General features: G+C 43.8%; 2 protein-coding genes across 2 annotated transcripts in view; both read left to right on the forward strand.

The window, feature by feature from the left end:
- The first annotated feature begins 792 nt into the window (after nucleotides 1–792).
- The window catches only part of mipol1 (mirror-image polydactyly 1), a 45683-nt gene continuing 33020 nt past the window's right edge, over nucleotides 793–13455 (forward strand). Inside the window, exons 1-2 of the mRNA XM_035912036.2 lie at nucleotides 793–924; nucleotides 7512–7603. Coding sequence (XP_035767929.2) covers nucleotides 7594–7603 — 10 coding nt within the window. The 5' untranslated portion in view covers nucleotides 793–924; nucleotides 7512–7593. The remainder of the gene's footprint in view (nucleotides 925–7511; nucleotides 7604–13455) is intronic.
- Nucleotides 799–6603, forward strand: c19h5orf63 (chromosome 19 C5orf63 homolog). Its single transcript, XM_087833042.1, has 4 exons — nucleotides 799–924; nucleotides 4978–5075; nucleotides 6123–6179; nucleotides 6394–6603. Exons 2-4 carry the CDS (start codon nucleotides 4983–4985, stop codon nucleotides 6556–6558), a joined length of 315 nt encoding a protein of 104 aa, XP_087689168.1. The 5' UTR covers nucleotides 799–924; nucleotides 4978–4982; the 3' UTR covers nucleotides 6559–6603.

A 13455-nucleotide genomic window follows, 5' to 3' on the forward strand; every position in this document is an offset into this window, starting at 1 on the left:
CCTGTTCTTAGTCGTGGCCCCTGAGCACCAAACACCAGGCAGGAGAGCACGCTCTCCACTGAGGAGCAGCAGAAGGCCAGCAGCAGGTCCTGGTCCAGGTCTTCATCTGGCTCTTGATGAAGGCGTTCCCACTTTCTCCCTCTTGCATGTGACAAATGAAGGCTTTCTTGAGGTTCTTCTTCCTCAGGACACCGAGGACGTGCAGCCACTGCTGGGCCTCCTTTACCACGGCGATGGTGTTGTAGGTCCAGGTGAGATCAGGGGAGATGTAGGTGTCCAGAAACCTGAAGGTGGAAACAGATTCTACCTGTTCTTCATTTATAATGAGGGGGGAGTGGACCTGTCTGTGCCTCCTGAGGTCCATTATAAGTCCTTTGGTTTTAAGGATGTTCAGCTTCAGGTTATTCTCTGGATCCCAGGATCAGGGAATCTGAAGGTGGTCCAGTTTGGTGTTGAGCATCTTCCTGTTCTCCAGATAGCTCAGCGCTGTGTGAAGGGTGATGGCATCCTCCGTGGGGTCGAGGGAGGGGGTGGACAGGCTGTGATGTGTGAGACACTACCCACTCGAAGCACTAGATGGGTACTACAACTTCAACACACGGATAAATACAGATTGTAGGAGGATGACGAGATTATCCATTTAAATGTCTTTACTGGAAGTGATGCACAAAAACATTAAAAGGCCAGATAAACTGATTTTTTAGAGGAGAAGGAGGACGGCAGGTGGCGCTGCTCACAGGAAACGGCAGCTCGTTGATTTTTTTTGTTTGAACCATAGAAGAAGAAGAGAGCGTTATCCGCAGAAAAAGAAGCGGCTAAGAGTTTGTGCTTCAGCTCCAGACTTCAGGCTCAAACCGAACCTGAAAGACCCGAAGGACCCCAGAACACCGACCCGGACCCAGCGGGGCTGCGAGGCCCGACCCGGTAAGTGAAGCTCGGTGCTAGCTGTAGAACCGTAGAGCCCCGGGGAGCCAACAGGCTAACAGATAGCATTAAGATTAACCAGAAAACAGGCTCTTATTTTGAAAGGGCGACAAGCGATTGAGTTACTTTAAAAATGATTTCACGAAAAAAAATAAAAATAAACACAAAAAGCGGCACAGTGTGTGATCTGTGTGTAAAAAAAACCCAAAAACCCGTGTGTGTGTGTGTGTGTGTGTGTGTGTGTGTGTGTGTGTGTGTGTGTGTGTGTGTGTATATATATATATATATATATATATACACACAAGTAAAACAACAAAATAAAAACAAAATACGAATAAATATGTTTAAAAGCTGACAGGAAGGAACAGGCTCTACCTGTCAGACAGGTGTAACTGTCAGTGAGGCGTTTGTGTGACGCGCTGGCAGCTGATTGGTCTGTAATGCTGTGTGTGCGTTCGCGCGCGTGCAAACTAAAATAATGTGGAAAAACGTTATCATGAGTTGAGATGATGAAGGTGACGACTGCTGAGATTCTCAGGAAAGTGTTCTCATGCAGAGTTTCCATCTGAGTATCCTGTGTAATATTACTATTCAGAGTAATCTGAATATCCTGAGTATGCTGTGCAGTGCGAGTCAATTTACTTGAAAAAAGTAACTAAATACTAATTGCTGATTAATTCACCAGAAATAATCCAGTTAATTTACTGATTACTTATTTTCAAAAGTAATTAGTTACTTCATTACTTAGTTACTTTTTAAAACTTGATACACAACCTGAATACGTAATAACGTCATAGATCTTTTTCTGCATAATCCATCATATAAAATGTAATCAAATGAAAAAGTCTCTTTTTAAAATTGTTTTAATTGATTTAATCTTTTAACTTTATGCTTCAAGCACGAATTAAATTATTTCAACTGTCTTTGACGGGAAGAAATGTTTAACATTTAAACCGATGTTCTGCATATTCCAGCGTATAAAATAAAATCACGTTTTGTGTTTGCACTCTTTCAAATAGATGCAAGTAAAACACAGCAGAAAATGAATAAAATCAAAGACTCAGCAGCTCTTAAATCTACTGTCAGCTGTTGAGCAGGAGTGGGGCGGGTGGAGGTTTGCCCACAGCAGTCATGTCAGTGGGAGGATCCGGGGGTTTCTTTGCGAGTGGCACGTTCCCGTGGCAGCGTGCTCACTGCTCGCTCAGATTTAAGTTTCATTTGTCGCTGTAGAAGTTTTCTTCCCACGCAGAGGGAACAGCAGACGCTAATGTTTCTGTCACTTTTTACAGAATCCAACTCAAAGTAATGTGATTACTTCCACGCTTTAAACGCTGCATGGTCGTACTCTCTCCATCACTCCATGTTATCCATTGTTGATCTGCACACATCTGTAACCACGGACGCCGCACGCTCGTACGTCACTCATGAGACACTCTGACAAACAAAATCATGGTTTAGTAACGCAGTAACGCTGCGTGCTTATGGAAAAGTAACAGTAATCTAATTACTGTTTTGCAATAGTAATCCTTTAGTTTACTGGTTACTTTAAAAAATATAATCGAATTACAGTAATGCCTTAATTGTAACGCGTTACTGCCCATTTCTGATCCTGGGTGACCTGAGTAATCTGAGTATCTTGAGTAACTTCAGTAAGATGAGTAATAACCTGAGTAACCTCAGTAATCTGAGAAACCCCAGTACTCTGAGTAATAACCTGAGTAACCCCAGTTATCTGAGTAATAACCTGAGTAACCCCAGTAATCTGAGTAATAACCTGAGTAACCTCAGTAATCTGAGTAATAACCTGAGTAACCTCAGTAATCTGAGAAACCCCAGTAATCTGAGTAATAACCTGAGTAACCTCAGTAATCTGAGTAAGAACCTGAGTAACCTCAGTAATCTGAGTAAGAACCTGAGTAATCTGAGTAATAACCTGAGAAACCCCAGTACTCTGTGTAAGAACCTGAGTAACCTCAGTAATCTGAGAAACCCCAGTAATCTGAGTAATAACCTGAGTAACCCCAGTAATCTGAGAAACCCCAGTAATCTGAGTAATAACCTGAGTAACCCCAGTAATCTGAGTAAGAACCCGAGTAACCCCAGTAATCTGAGTAATAACCTGAGTAACCCAGTACTCTGAGAAACCCCAGTAATCTGAGTAAGAACCTGAGTAACCCCAGTAATCTGAGTAATAACCTGAGTAACCCCAGTAATCTAAGAAACCCCAGTAATCTGAGTAATAACCTGGATAACCCCAGTAATCTGAGTAAGAACCTGAGTAACCCCAGTAATCTGAGAAACCCCAGTAATCTGAGTAATAACCTGAGTAACCTCAGTAATCTGAGTAATAATCTGAGAAACCCCAGTAATCTGAGTAATAACCTGAGTAACCTCAGTAATCTGAGTAATAACCTGAGTAACCTCAGTAATCTGAGTAATAACCTGAGTAACCTCAGTAATCTGAGTAATAATCTGAGAAACCCCAGTAATCTGAGTAATAACCTGAGTAACCTCAGTAATCTAAGAAACCCCAGTAATCTGAGTAATAACCTGAGTAACCCCAGTAATCTGAGTAATAACCTGAGTAACCCCAGTACTCTGAGAAACCCCAGTAATCTGAGTAAGAACCTGAGTAACCCCAGTAATCTGAGTAATAACCTGAGTAACCTCAGTAATCTGAGTAATAATCTGAGAAACCCCAGTAATCTGAGTAATAACCTGAATAACCACAGTAATCTGAGAAACCCCAGTAATCTGAGTAAGAACCTGAGTAACCCCAGTAATCTGAGAAACCCCAGTAATCTGAGTAATAACCTGAGTAACCTCAGTAATCTGAGTAATAATCTGAGAAACCCCAGTAATCTGAGTAAGAACCTGAGTAACCTCAGTAATCTGAGAAACCCCAGTAATCTGAGTAAGAACCTGAGTAACCTCAGTAATCTGAGTAATAATCTGAGAAACCCCAGTAATCTGAGTAGTAACCTGAGTAACCTCAGTAACCTCAGTAACCCCAGTAATCTGAGTAATAACCTGAGTAACCTCAGTAATCTGAGTAATAACCTGAGTAACCTCAGTAATCTGAGTAATAACCTGAGTAGCCTCAGTAATCTGAGTAATAATCTGAGAAACCCCAGTAATCTGAGTAATAACCTGAGTAACCTCAGTAATCTAAGAAACCCCAGTAATCTGAGTAATAAGCTGCGTAACCCCAGTAATCTGAGTAATAACCTGAGTAACCCAGTACTCTGAGAAACCCCAGTAATCTGAGTAAGAACCTGAGTAACCCCAGTAATCTGAGTAACCTCAGTAATCTGAGTAATAATCTGAGAAACCCCAGTAATCTGAGTAATAACCTGAGTAACCTCAGTAATCTGAGAAACCCCAGTAATCTGAGTAATAACCTGAGTAACCTCAGTAATCTGAGTAATAATCTGAGTAACCTCAGTAATCTGAGTAATAATCTGAGAAACCCCAGTAATCTGAGTAATAACCTGAGTAACCTCAGTAATCTGAGAAACCCCAGTAATCTGAGTAAGAACCTGAGTAACCCCAGTAATCTGAGAAACCCCAGTAATCTGAGTAATAACCTGAGAAACCCCAGTAATCTGAGTAATAATCTGAGAAACCCCAGTAATCTGAGTAAGAACCTGAGTAACCTCAGTAATCTGAGTAATAATCTGAGAAACCCCAGTAATCTGAGTAGTAACCTGAGTAACCTCAGTAACCTCAGTAACCCCAGTAATCTGAGTAATAATCTGAGAAACCCCAGTAATCTGAGTAATAACCTGAGTAACCCAAGTACTCTGAGACTTGGCACTGATGTATCACTGAAAGGATACAAAAGACTGGCGCGACTGTGCAGCTGTAAGCGGCGTCATTTATGAAAATTGAGATGCAGCATGATTGGCCGAAATGATGCTAAAGCGTGGAGGACAGTGGCGTGCACGAACGCGCTGCTGCTGAACCTGTGATTGGTTTCTGTGAGGACGTGTTTGCTCTCTGAAGGCCCAGCTGCATGCAGGTCAGTAACTGTGTCTCTCTTGGTGTTCTCAGATGAAATGTTTGTGATGAAGAGTTTCTGTGGACCTGCAGCTCTGCAGCTCCGACTGTTTTCCACTAGAACTTTACCCACTCTCACACTTTTCACCAAGGTAACGCCCACACCTGTTCAATACATTAACATCATAGTCTCAGGAGCTTGGAAAGAAAAGCGTCTGGACTTCTGGGTTTGTTCAAAATCACGACTCTTTCAGCTTGTTCGTGGCCAAAAGTGGCCACCAACAGATTAGGTCTGTCATTTTTATTATTTTTATGTTTTTTTGCCATTTTTTCTGCATAAAGCTTTTAAGTAACTTCAGTTCTTTTCATAAATATAAAATAATTATTACTTTTTACATTTTTAACCCTTTAAACACCAGTTTGTTTGTCCACTGCACTAGCTGGAAGACGACCTCAAATCTCACAATTTTATATAATTGCATTGCTACTGAAATTTCTTGTGTTATTAACAGTAGAGTCTGGGATGTGTAATTGATTCACATCAACATTGATTATAATGCATTGTTATTTATGTGCAGGGAGAGCAAAAACATAAAAACTCCCTCTCAGCTTGTTCATGGCCAAAAATGGCCACCCCCTGTTTATGTTTACAAAATGCTATAAAATTCATATATATTAAGAAAAAATTCCATTTTTTTACTTGATTTTTTTAGATTAGCATCAGTGCTGTTCATCAAGACCAAAATTTTAATCAAATCTGGAATTTTAACCCTTTGAATACCAGTTAGATCACATAATTGTAATGATTTAAATAAGGATAAAAGCATAAAATCACTATTTTTTTCTAAATAATACATGCAAACTGATTTATTTTCTAACCATGATGGAGGTTAGATGTGTAGCAATAATTAACAGTATCAATGAGTTTTATACATCTTTGTTTTTTTGTGCAGTGACAGAAAAACAAAAAAATCCCTCTCAGCTTGTTCGTGGCCAAAAATGGCCACCCCCTGTTTATGTTTACAAAATGCTATAAAATTCATATATATTAAAACATTTTTCTACTTTCATTGACTTGATTTTTTAAAACCAAAATATAATTCAAATTCAGATTTTATACCCTTTGAATACCAGTCAGGTTATGTATTATTTCTACGCTTTTGGGGGAAAATAGCAATAAAGTTCACATTTTCCTGCAGGATCCGTGTCCTCTGTGTGATGAAGCCAAAGAGCAGCTGCAGCCGTTCAGACACCGGGTGAGAAGCTTGTTAGAAAACTGTTGTTAATAAAGTTTAAAGTTAATTGAACTCACGTTACTGATTGATCAGTGATGACTGAGAGGCTGATGTGTTATTGATAGACTGGGATGTGATTGATTGCCATGTTCACAATAGTGTTGATAAGAAAGTCTGTATGTTTTCCACGTATTTTACCTGTGTGCGTGTGTGTGTGCGTGTGTGTGTGTGTCAGCTGGTCCTGCAGCAGGTGGACATCAGCCTCCCAGAGAACCGGCTGTGGTGGGACAGGTACAGGTGGGACATACCTGTGTTCCACCTGAATGGTCAGTTCGTGATGAAGCACCGTGTGGACACCGCCCTGCTGGAAAAACTGCTGCAAGATGCCGAAGGCCAATAACTCACAAATAATCAATAAACACAAGTGATTAAGAAATATGTGGCTTCACTGTGTCATCTTTACACAGCCAATCAGAGCAGGCCTCACTGTGACATCACCGTGAAACAGATCCTGTTTTTCTCGAGTCACCCGATCCTGTGACCTCATCAATATTTAACCTTCACATAACTGTCAGCCAATCACAGCTCAGCTCCTCCTCGATGTGTTACTTGGTTACCACGGAGACCTCAGGCGTGCTCTCAGGCAGGTGAAGTTGTGGCGATGGCGTCGCGTAGAGCGGCAGATGTTCAGTTTGCTCTGCAGAGGGCAAAGAGGAAGATCAATGAGCTGCAGCTCCAACTCAAGTAAGAACTGTCTGATCGGTGATCAATAATCTGTCAGACAGGCTGAACTGATCGATCAGTAATTGATAAGTGATAATCTAGTGATTAGGTCCAGAGTTGAACTGTAAAAGTTGAATTCAAGTTAAACCTGTATTGGATCAATAATTCCAGGGCGCCTTGAGGTTTGGATCATGAAGGAGCCATCTAATTGGCTGTTGGAGCTGCTGACAGGAAGAGAGGGGCTAGCTGTGCTCTGTGTATTGATAAGGGAAACGATTCACTCTGAGCTGTTCTAAGAAATGAACCAATAACATCAATAAATCAGTAGAAAATCCATCAAACCTGTAAATCAGTTTTTATTGCTGCCAGAGCTGCTGCAGGTCACAATATAAATGTTTGAGTTGGTGGACAGTCACCTGGATTCAGGTGTGGTGGGCAGGTGCTGAGGTAGGTGTGCTGCTCAAATGTGTCTCTATTGAAACAGAAACTATAAAGGAAAAAGGTTCCCCGTCACTCTGGTTCCCTGAGTGATGCTCCCTCGTGGCTCTCTGTTTGGCTGCATTTCGCTCCATCCCCCAACCTCAGGCAACTGTGACAGCGGTGATTGATGGTGTGCGTTTGTGTTTCCAGGGAAACCAGATCACAAAGTCCAGAAGAGACCAGTCAGCCCACGACGACCCCCAGCAAAGAGCTCCAGGACTCTCTGGTGGACATGTACACAGGTAATACTACTGTACATACTACAGATACTACACAGGTAATAGCACCTATAATAACAGATGAGTAGTAACGTAATCTGATTACTTTACTCGTTACTTGAAAAAACTAAGGGATTACTATTGCAAAAAAGTAATTAGATTACTGTTACTTCCCCATAAGCACGCTGCGTTAGTGCGTTACTAAACCGTGATTTTGTTTGTCAGAGTGTCTCATGAGTGACGTACGAGCGTGCGGCGTCCGTGGTTACAGACGTGTGCAGATCAACAATGGATAACATGGAGTGATGGAGAGAGTACGACCATGCAGCGTTTAAAGCGTGGAAGTAATCACATTACTTTGAGTTGGATTCTGTAAAAAGTGACAGAAACATTAGCGTCTGCTGTTCCCTCTGCGTGGGAAGAAAACTTCTACAGCGACAAATGAAACTTAAATCTGAGCGAGCAGCGAGCACGCTGCCACGGGAACGTGGCACTCGCAGAGAAACCCCCGGATCGTCCATAATACTACTGATACTATATATGTACACAGGTAATGCTACTGCAAATACTAGAGATACTACACAGGTCATACTACTTGTAATACCACAGATACTATATGTGAACACAGGTAATGTTACTGTAAATCCTACAGGGTAACCAGTGGTTCAGAGTGTGGCTGGCGGGTCATTGGCGGCCCTCTGCTGTGTGGTCCCTACCTTCCTCTGTGATCATGAGGCGTGCTCGTTGATCAGACCCCGCCCCATCGCTTAGACAGGATGTTGACGTCCTGTCTGCAACATCTCCTGAGCTTCGTGTTTCACATGCTGATGATTTTGAGTTTTGAATCAATGACTTTGATTGATGCAAATTTGCTGGCCCCATAAAATAAATCGGCCAAATTCTAGTGAAGCTCAACCCGTCTGAAACACCCGTCTGTCTTTTTAAAAGGGAAATAAAACCATAAAATGTGCCGAAAAATGACACAAAGATCAATAAATCTGATTATCAATAAGCCTGATGGAAGCAGCCCAAGGTCCCCAGGTGATGTCAGCAAATGTCCACCAGGGGGAGCTGTTCTCCTTCACATCAGAGCCCTGCTGCCGCTCACAGGGACAGAGTCCTGTTCAAAATCAGCTGTCCTCCGAGCTCTGAGAGCGTCCTCCGAGCTCTGAGAGCGTCCTCCTCGTGGTTACTGAGCACGCTCAGTAATCTGCTGTGTAAATGTGTCTCGAGGACGTGGGTATATTTGGACTTTGTGTTTGCGGTGAGACATCGGCTGAGAGGCTCGTGTTAACACAGAGGATGAAACCTGCTGGAGATCAGTGACAGCTGTGATCGCTGGTTACCAAGGCAACACTCATTTCATCTCCACGACTGACAGGAAGTGTTTGACGTGATTGCTTCTCACGTTTCAGAGGGCAGGTCGCTTCAGCAAAAAGAGGCATGTTTAGAGCGAGCGAGTGACATCACCACGGCAAAATCCAGACTTTATTTACAGTCTGTGAGCGGCACACCGGGGTCGCCGCACCGCCATCGATTATTGATTTATTCATCTTTATCAATTAATTTAAACCCAAATCGTCTTTGGGATGATCCTCGTGCTTTAAAGCGCTGAGAGAGTGTGCTTGAATTATTGAAGGAGAAGAAGAAGAAAAGCTGCATTTACAGTTTTTTTTTTTTTTTTTTAAATCACCCCCCCCCCCCCCCCGCCACCCCCCACCCCCACCCGTGGTGATAATCCGTCGTCTGTCGGCGTCCTCGCTCAGATCAAACTCTGCGTGTGAAACAGTTGTGCAGGAAACAAACACAGTATTCAGTCGCCCGGTGCCTCCATATGCGTCTCTGTTTACTTCTTCTTCTGTGGTGCCAGGAGCCTCACTCACAGTGACGATGATGATGATGAACGGAGCTGCTGATTAATGGAAATGAGAAAAGATGTTGCTGAATCTTAGTGTTACTGTTGTTATCATATTAATGTTATTGGTGTAACGATTGATGATGATGATGAAGCTGTGTCATCAGGCAGGTTCAGGTCGTGGACGCGGTTCAGAAGCAGGTGGGTTGAAATGTGGACTAAATGTATGAATTTCTTTGATAGAGAATAAAAATGCTGTGATGATGATGTCTGCGGCCTGTCGAGGCCAATAATGGGTTTGGGAGCTGCGGCCAGATTTTAGGTTTTCATCAGTGACGTGAAGTTTGGTTGGTTTTTGTATTTTCCGTCTTCTGATTGGGCAGATTTTAGAGGTATTGTGAAAACAAAGGGTCAGATTAACTTAAACCTCAGAGGTTTGAATTAAAAGGAAGGAAGACTTCATTACCCAAGTGGGATTTTATTTCCTGTGATGTAGTAGAAAAAAGTGATGAAGGTCAGCTGCGGAAGAGGAGGAGGAGGCAGCCAGCAGGGAGCGGCAGTGAGCTGAACACAAGGGCGTGAGGGCAGCTTCTTCTTTTTTATTAAAACAGAGTCTGCTTCTTCATCCTCTCATCTGAACTTGCACACTCATGGACACCTCCTCTTCACCTCTGATCTTCATCACATTACATTTCAGCTCCTTCAGCCTCTCGCTGATCAATAATCTGACGCAAGCTGCTCACAGAGTTCTCTCGTGTTTAAGAGCTCCAGATGTTTAAAACAGCTGTGGAGGTGAAGCAGGAGCACAGAGGGAGCATCTGGTTCAAGTCGGGACGTGTTTGAGTTCAAAGGTCACTGAGGACGTATGAAGGAGGCAGTGAAGGTGTTACTACTGTGAACCAAACGTAGAGGTCACCTGGATCCTGCAGCTCAGGTCGCGTGAAGAACCTGAAGTTTACCAAAGGTGATGACTTACCTGCACGTGGTCAAAACGCTACGAGTCCTGTAAATGTGAAAGGATGTCCAGAAACAAACATACCACCAAAGTTAGACAATTAAACAGGAAGTAGAGAGGTTACTTTATTCTGCTGGGAGACGCACCTTCCTCAATAAGACTAGAAAGTTGGAAATGTTTTGTGAAACACCCCCTCAACTCGGGGTTCCCACTTGGAAAGTTGTAGCAGCCCCACAGGAAGTAGAGGTTAGAATCTACTTCCGCTGTACAGTCTCAAACGCTGGTGTGTTTGAGACTCGTTCTTCAGTCCCTTTGATGAGGGATGCGACTGTTTTTCCCCCGGATGAGCAGAATCTCCTTTCTAGGATTTCCTTACCTGAATCATTGCGTGTGCGTCAAGCAAAAAAATTGTTTTTCTGGAACACGCTAACTCCTGAGTGACGTCACTTCGACAGCCGAGTTCTGGAATGCAGGAAAAGGCAATAGCAGATGACAACCGCCTGGTTGTTCAGAGGTTTCAGAAGATATAGATGATTTTGAGGCCTGTTTCTGTTCCTGTGTGTGTGGTAGGAAGCCCTCCATCACATCATCAGCCTGGGGCGTCACACTGTGCTGGTGGCGTCTTACTTCCTGTGTCTTTGGCGTGTCAGGATGCGGCGATATCCTCTGTTTTGCGTTTGTTGCTTTACAAGCTCTTTGGTCTTTAATTGGTCCCTGAGCTGTATCAGTAGTTTTCCATAAATCATTTGTCATGAATTCAGCAGCTTGTAATGTGGAGCGCCACCTGCAGGTAGGAAGTGTTTTTACAGGTAAAGCTGCAACACACTGTCAAAATAAAAGCTCTGCTCAAAGTAGGAATCACAATTTAGATCTAAACAAGACAAATGTTATAAAATGCCAGCGTGAGCACACACACACAGATGCACGCACACACACACACACACACACACAGATGCACGCACACACACACACACAGACACACAGATGCACGCACACACACAGACAAACACACAGACACACGCGCACACACACACACACACACAGAGACACACACGCACACAGACACACACAAACACACACACTCCTGCACAGAGAGCAGCAGCTACTTCAGCCTGTTCAAACAAACCAGAGTCTGCAGCCCACCCATCTAACAACAATAAAACTGTGTGTGTGTGTGTGTGTGTGTGTGTCCGTGGACCACCCACTCTGCAGATTAAACACTGTTCACACGACTGTCTCCTCCCTCTTGCTCTTCATTCCCTCTCAGCCACACTCAGCCTTTGTCTCCCTCTTCTCTCAATAAATTAAATCTACTGACCATAGTGTGTGTGTGTGTGTCTGTGTGTGTCTGTGTGTGCGCGCGTGTGTGTCTGTGTGTGCGTGTCTGTGTGTGCGCGCGCGTGTGTGTGTGTCTGTGTGTGTGTGTGTCTGTGCGTGTCTGTGTGTGCGCGCGTGTGTGTCTGTGTGTGCGTGTCTGTGTGTGCGCGCGCGTGTGTGTGTGCGTGTCTGTGTCTGTGTGTGTGCGTGTGTGTGTGTGTCTGTGTCTGTCTCTGTGTCTGTGTGTGTGTGCGTGTCTGTGTGTGCGCGCGTGTGTGTCTGTGTGTGCGTGTCTGTGTGTGCGCGCGCGTGTGTGTGTGCGTGTCTGTGTCTGTGTGTGTGCGTGTGCGTGTGTGTGTGTGTCTGTGTCTGTCTCTGTGTCTGTGTGTGTGTGCGTGTCTGTGTGTGTGCGCGCGCGCGCGTGCGTGTGTGTCTCTGTGTGTGTGTCTGTCTGTATGCGTGTGTGTCTGTGTGCGTGTGTCTCTGTGTGTGTGTCTGTCTGTGTGCGTGCGTGCGTGTGTGCGTGTCTGTGTGTGTGTGTGCGCGCGTGTGTTTGCGTGTCTGTGTGCGTGCGTGTGTGTGTCTGTGTGTGTGTGCGCGCGTGTGTTTGCGTGTCTGTGTGTCTCTGTGTGTGTGTGCGTGTGCGTGTGTGTGTGTGTGTGTGTCTGTGTCTGTCTCTGTGTCTGTGTGTGTGCGTGTGTGTGTGAGTGTGCGTGTGTGTGTGTGTGTGTCTCTGGACTTAGAAAGCCAAATCCTGAGAATGATTTTGTCTCCTGCTGATCGCTGATCAATAATCTGATTACTTCAGACTTAATTAGAGTTCAGCTGCTTTTATTTTGACAGTCTGACTGAATGTGACCTGTAAATGGTGAGTTTGTGGCGTTTCTGCCGTGACCTTTTGCCGCCACAGGTTTCAGGAAGTCCTCGTTCTTGTCAGAACGGCGTCCGTTAGGCTTGAATGTGGACAGCCGGGGTCAGCAGATCGTACAGCGTGACCTGGAATCATCTTCATGATGATAAATGTGAAGTTTCTCAGATACTTTCACAGAGTCACATAAAAGTGGTTCATCGTGTCATTTAAATGACATCATTTCTTCTGTCCTGATCACTTTGAGTAGAAGTGGCCTTTTTAACCCTGTGTGCTATAATCAATAATCAATTACCAGCTTCTTGCTGCACTCGTAGTGTTGCAGCTTCTAAGATGAAGGACAGGAAACAATATAACAGCCAAATAATGAGCATTTACTGATCAGCACTTAGAGGCCGGAGACTAAAAATCAAAGACAGGAAAACAGGAAGTAAACTATGAAGCTCAGGCAGGAAACTGCTTGAATTAAAAGAATAATTGAAATAGTGAGAAACATGGATTCTGTTTAATTTGTAGGAGAAGCAGATGTTACGCCTGCCGCGGTCAGAGGAAACAGACGCCTGGACCAGATTCACCAAATAAATCATTTCCTGCGTCTCTTCCTGAACTGAGAATGAGTGACTGTTATCAGCTGTAACAGGAAACAGGGCGCAGGTGTGCTACCTGCACGGTGTGGATGTGACTCAGAACAAAAACACCTTCAGTTCACTGTGGAGGGCAGTACCTGTTTTAAGAATAATCTTCATGAAAAACATGATCAGGTCACATGACCAGGAGGTATTTTCTCTGGTTATTGATCAGTCGATTTCCTCTCTGATCGACAGGAGCGATTTTGTCTCACTTTTATTGATCGCTCGTTTGTTGAAGAGCAGCAGGTTTCC

The sequence above is a fragment of the Neolamprologus brichardi genome, chromosome 19 (genome assembly GCF_056152115.1).
Source record: "Neolamprologus brichardi isolate AB-2024 chromosome 19, ASM5615211v1, whole genome shotgun sequence".
Lineage (NCBI taxonomy): Eukaryota > Metazoa > Chordata > Actinopteri > Cichliformes > Cichlidae > Neolamprologus > Neolamprologus brichardi.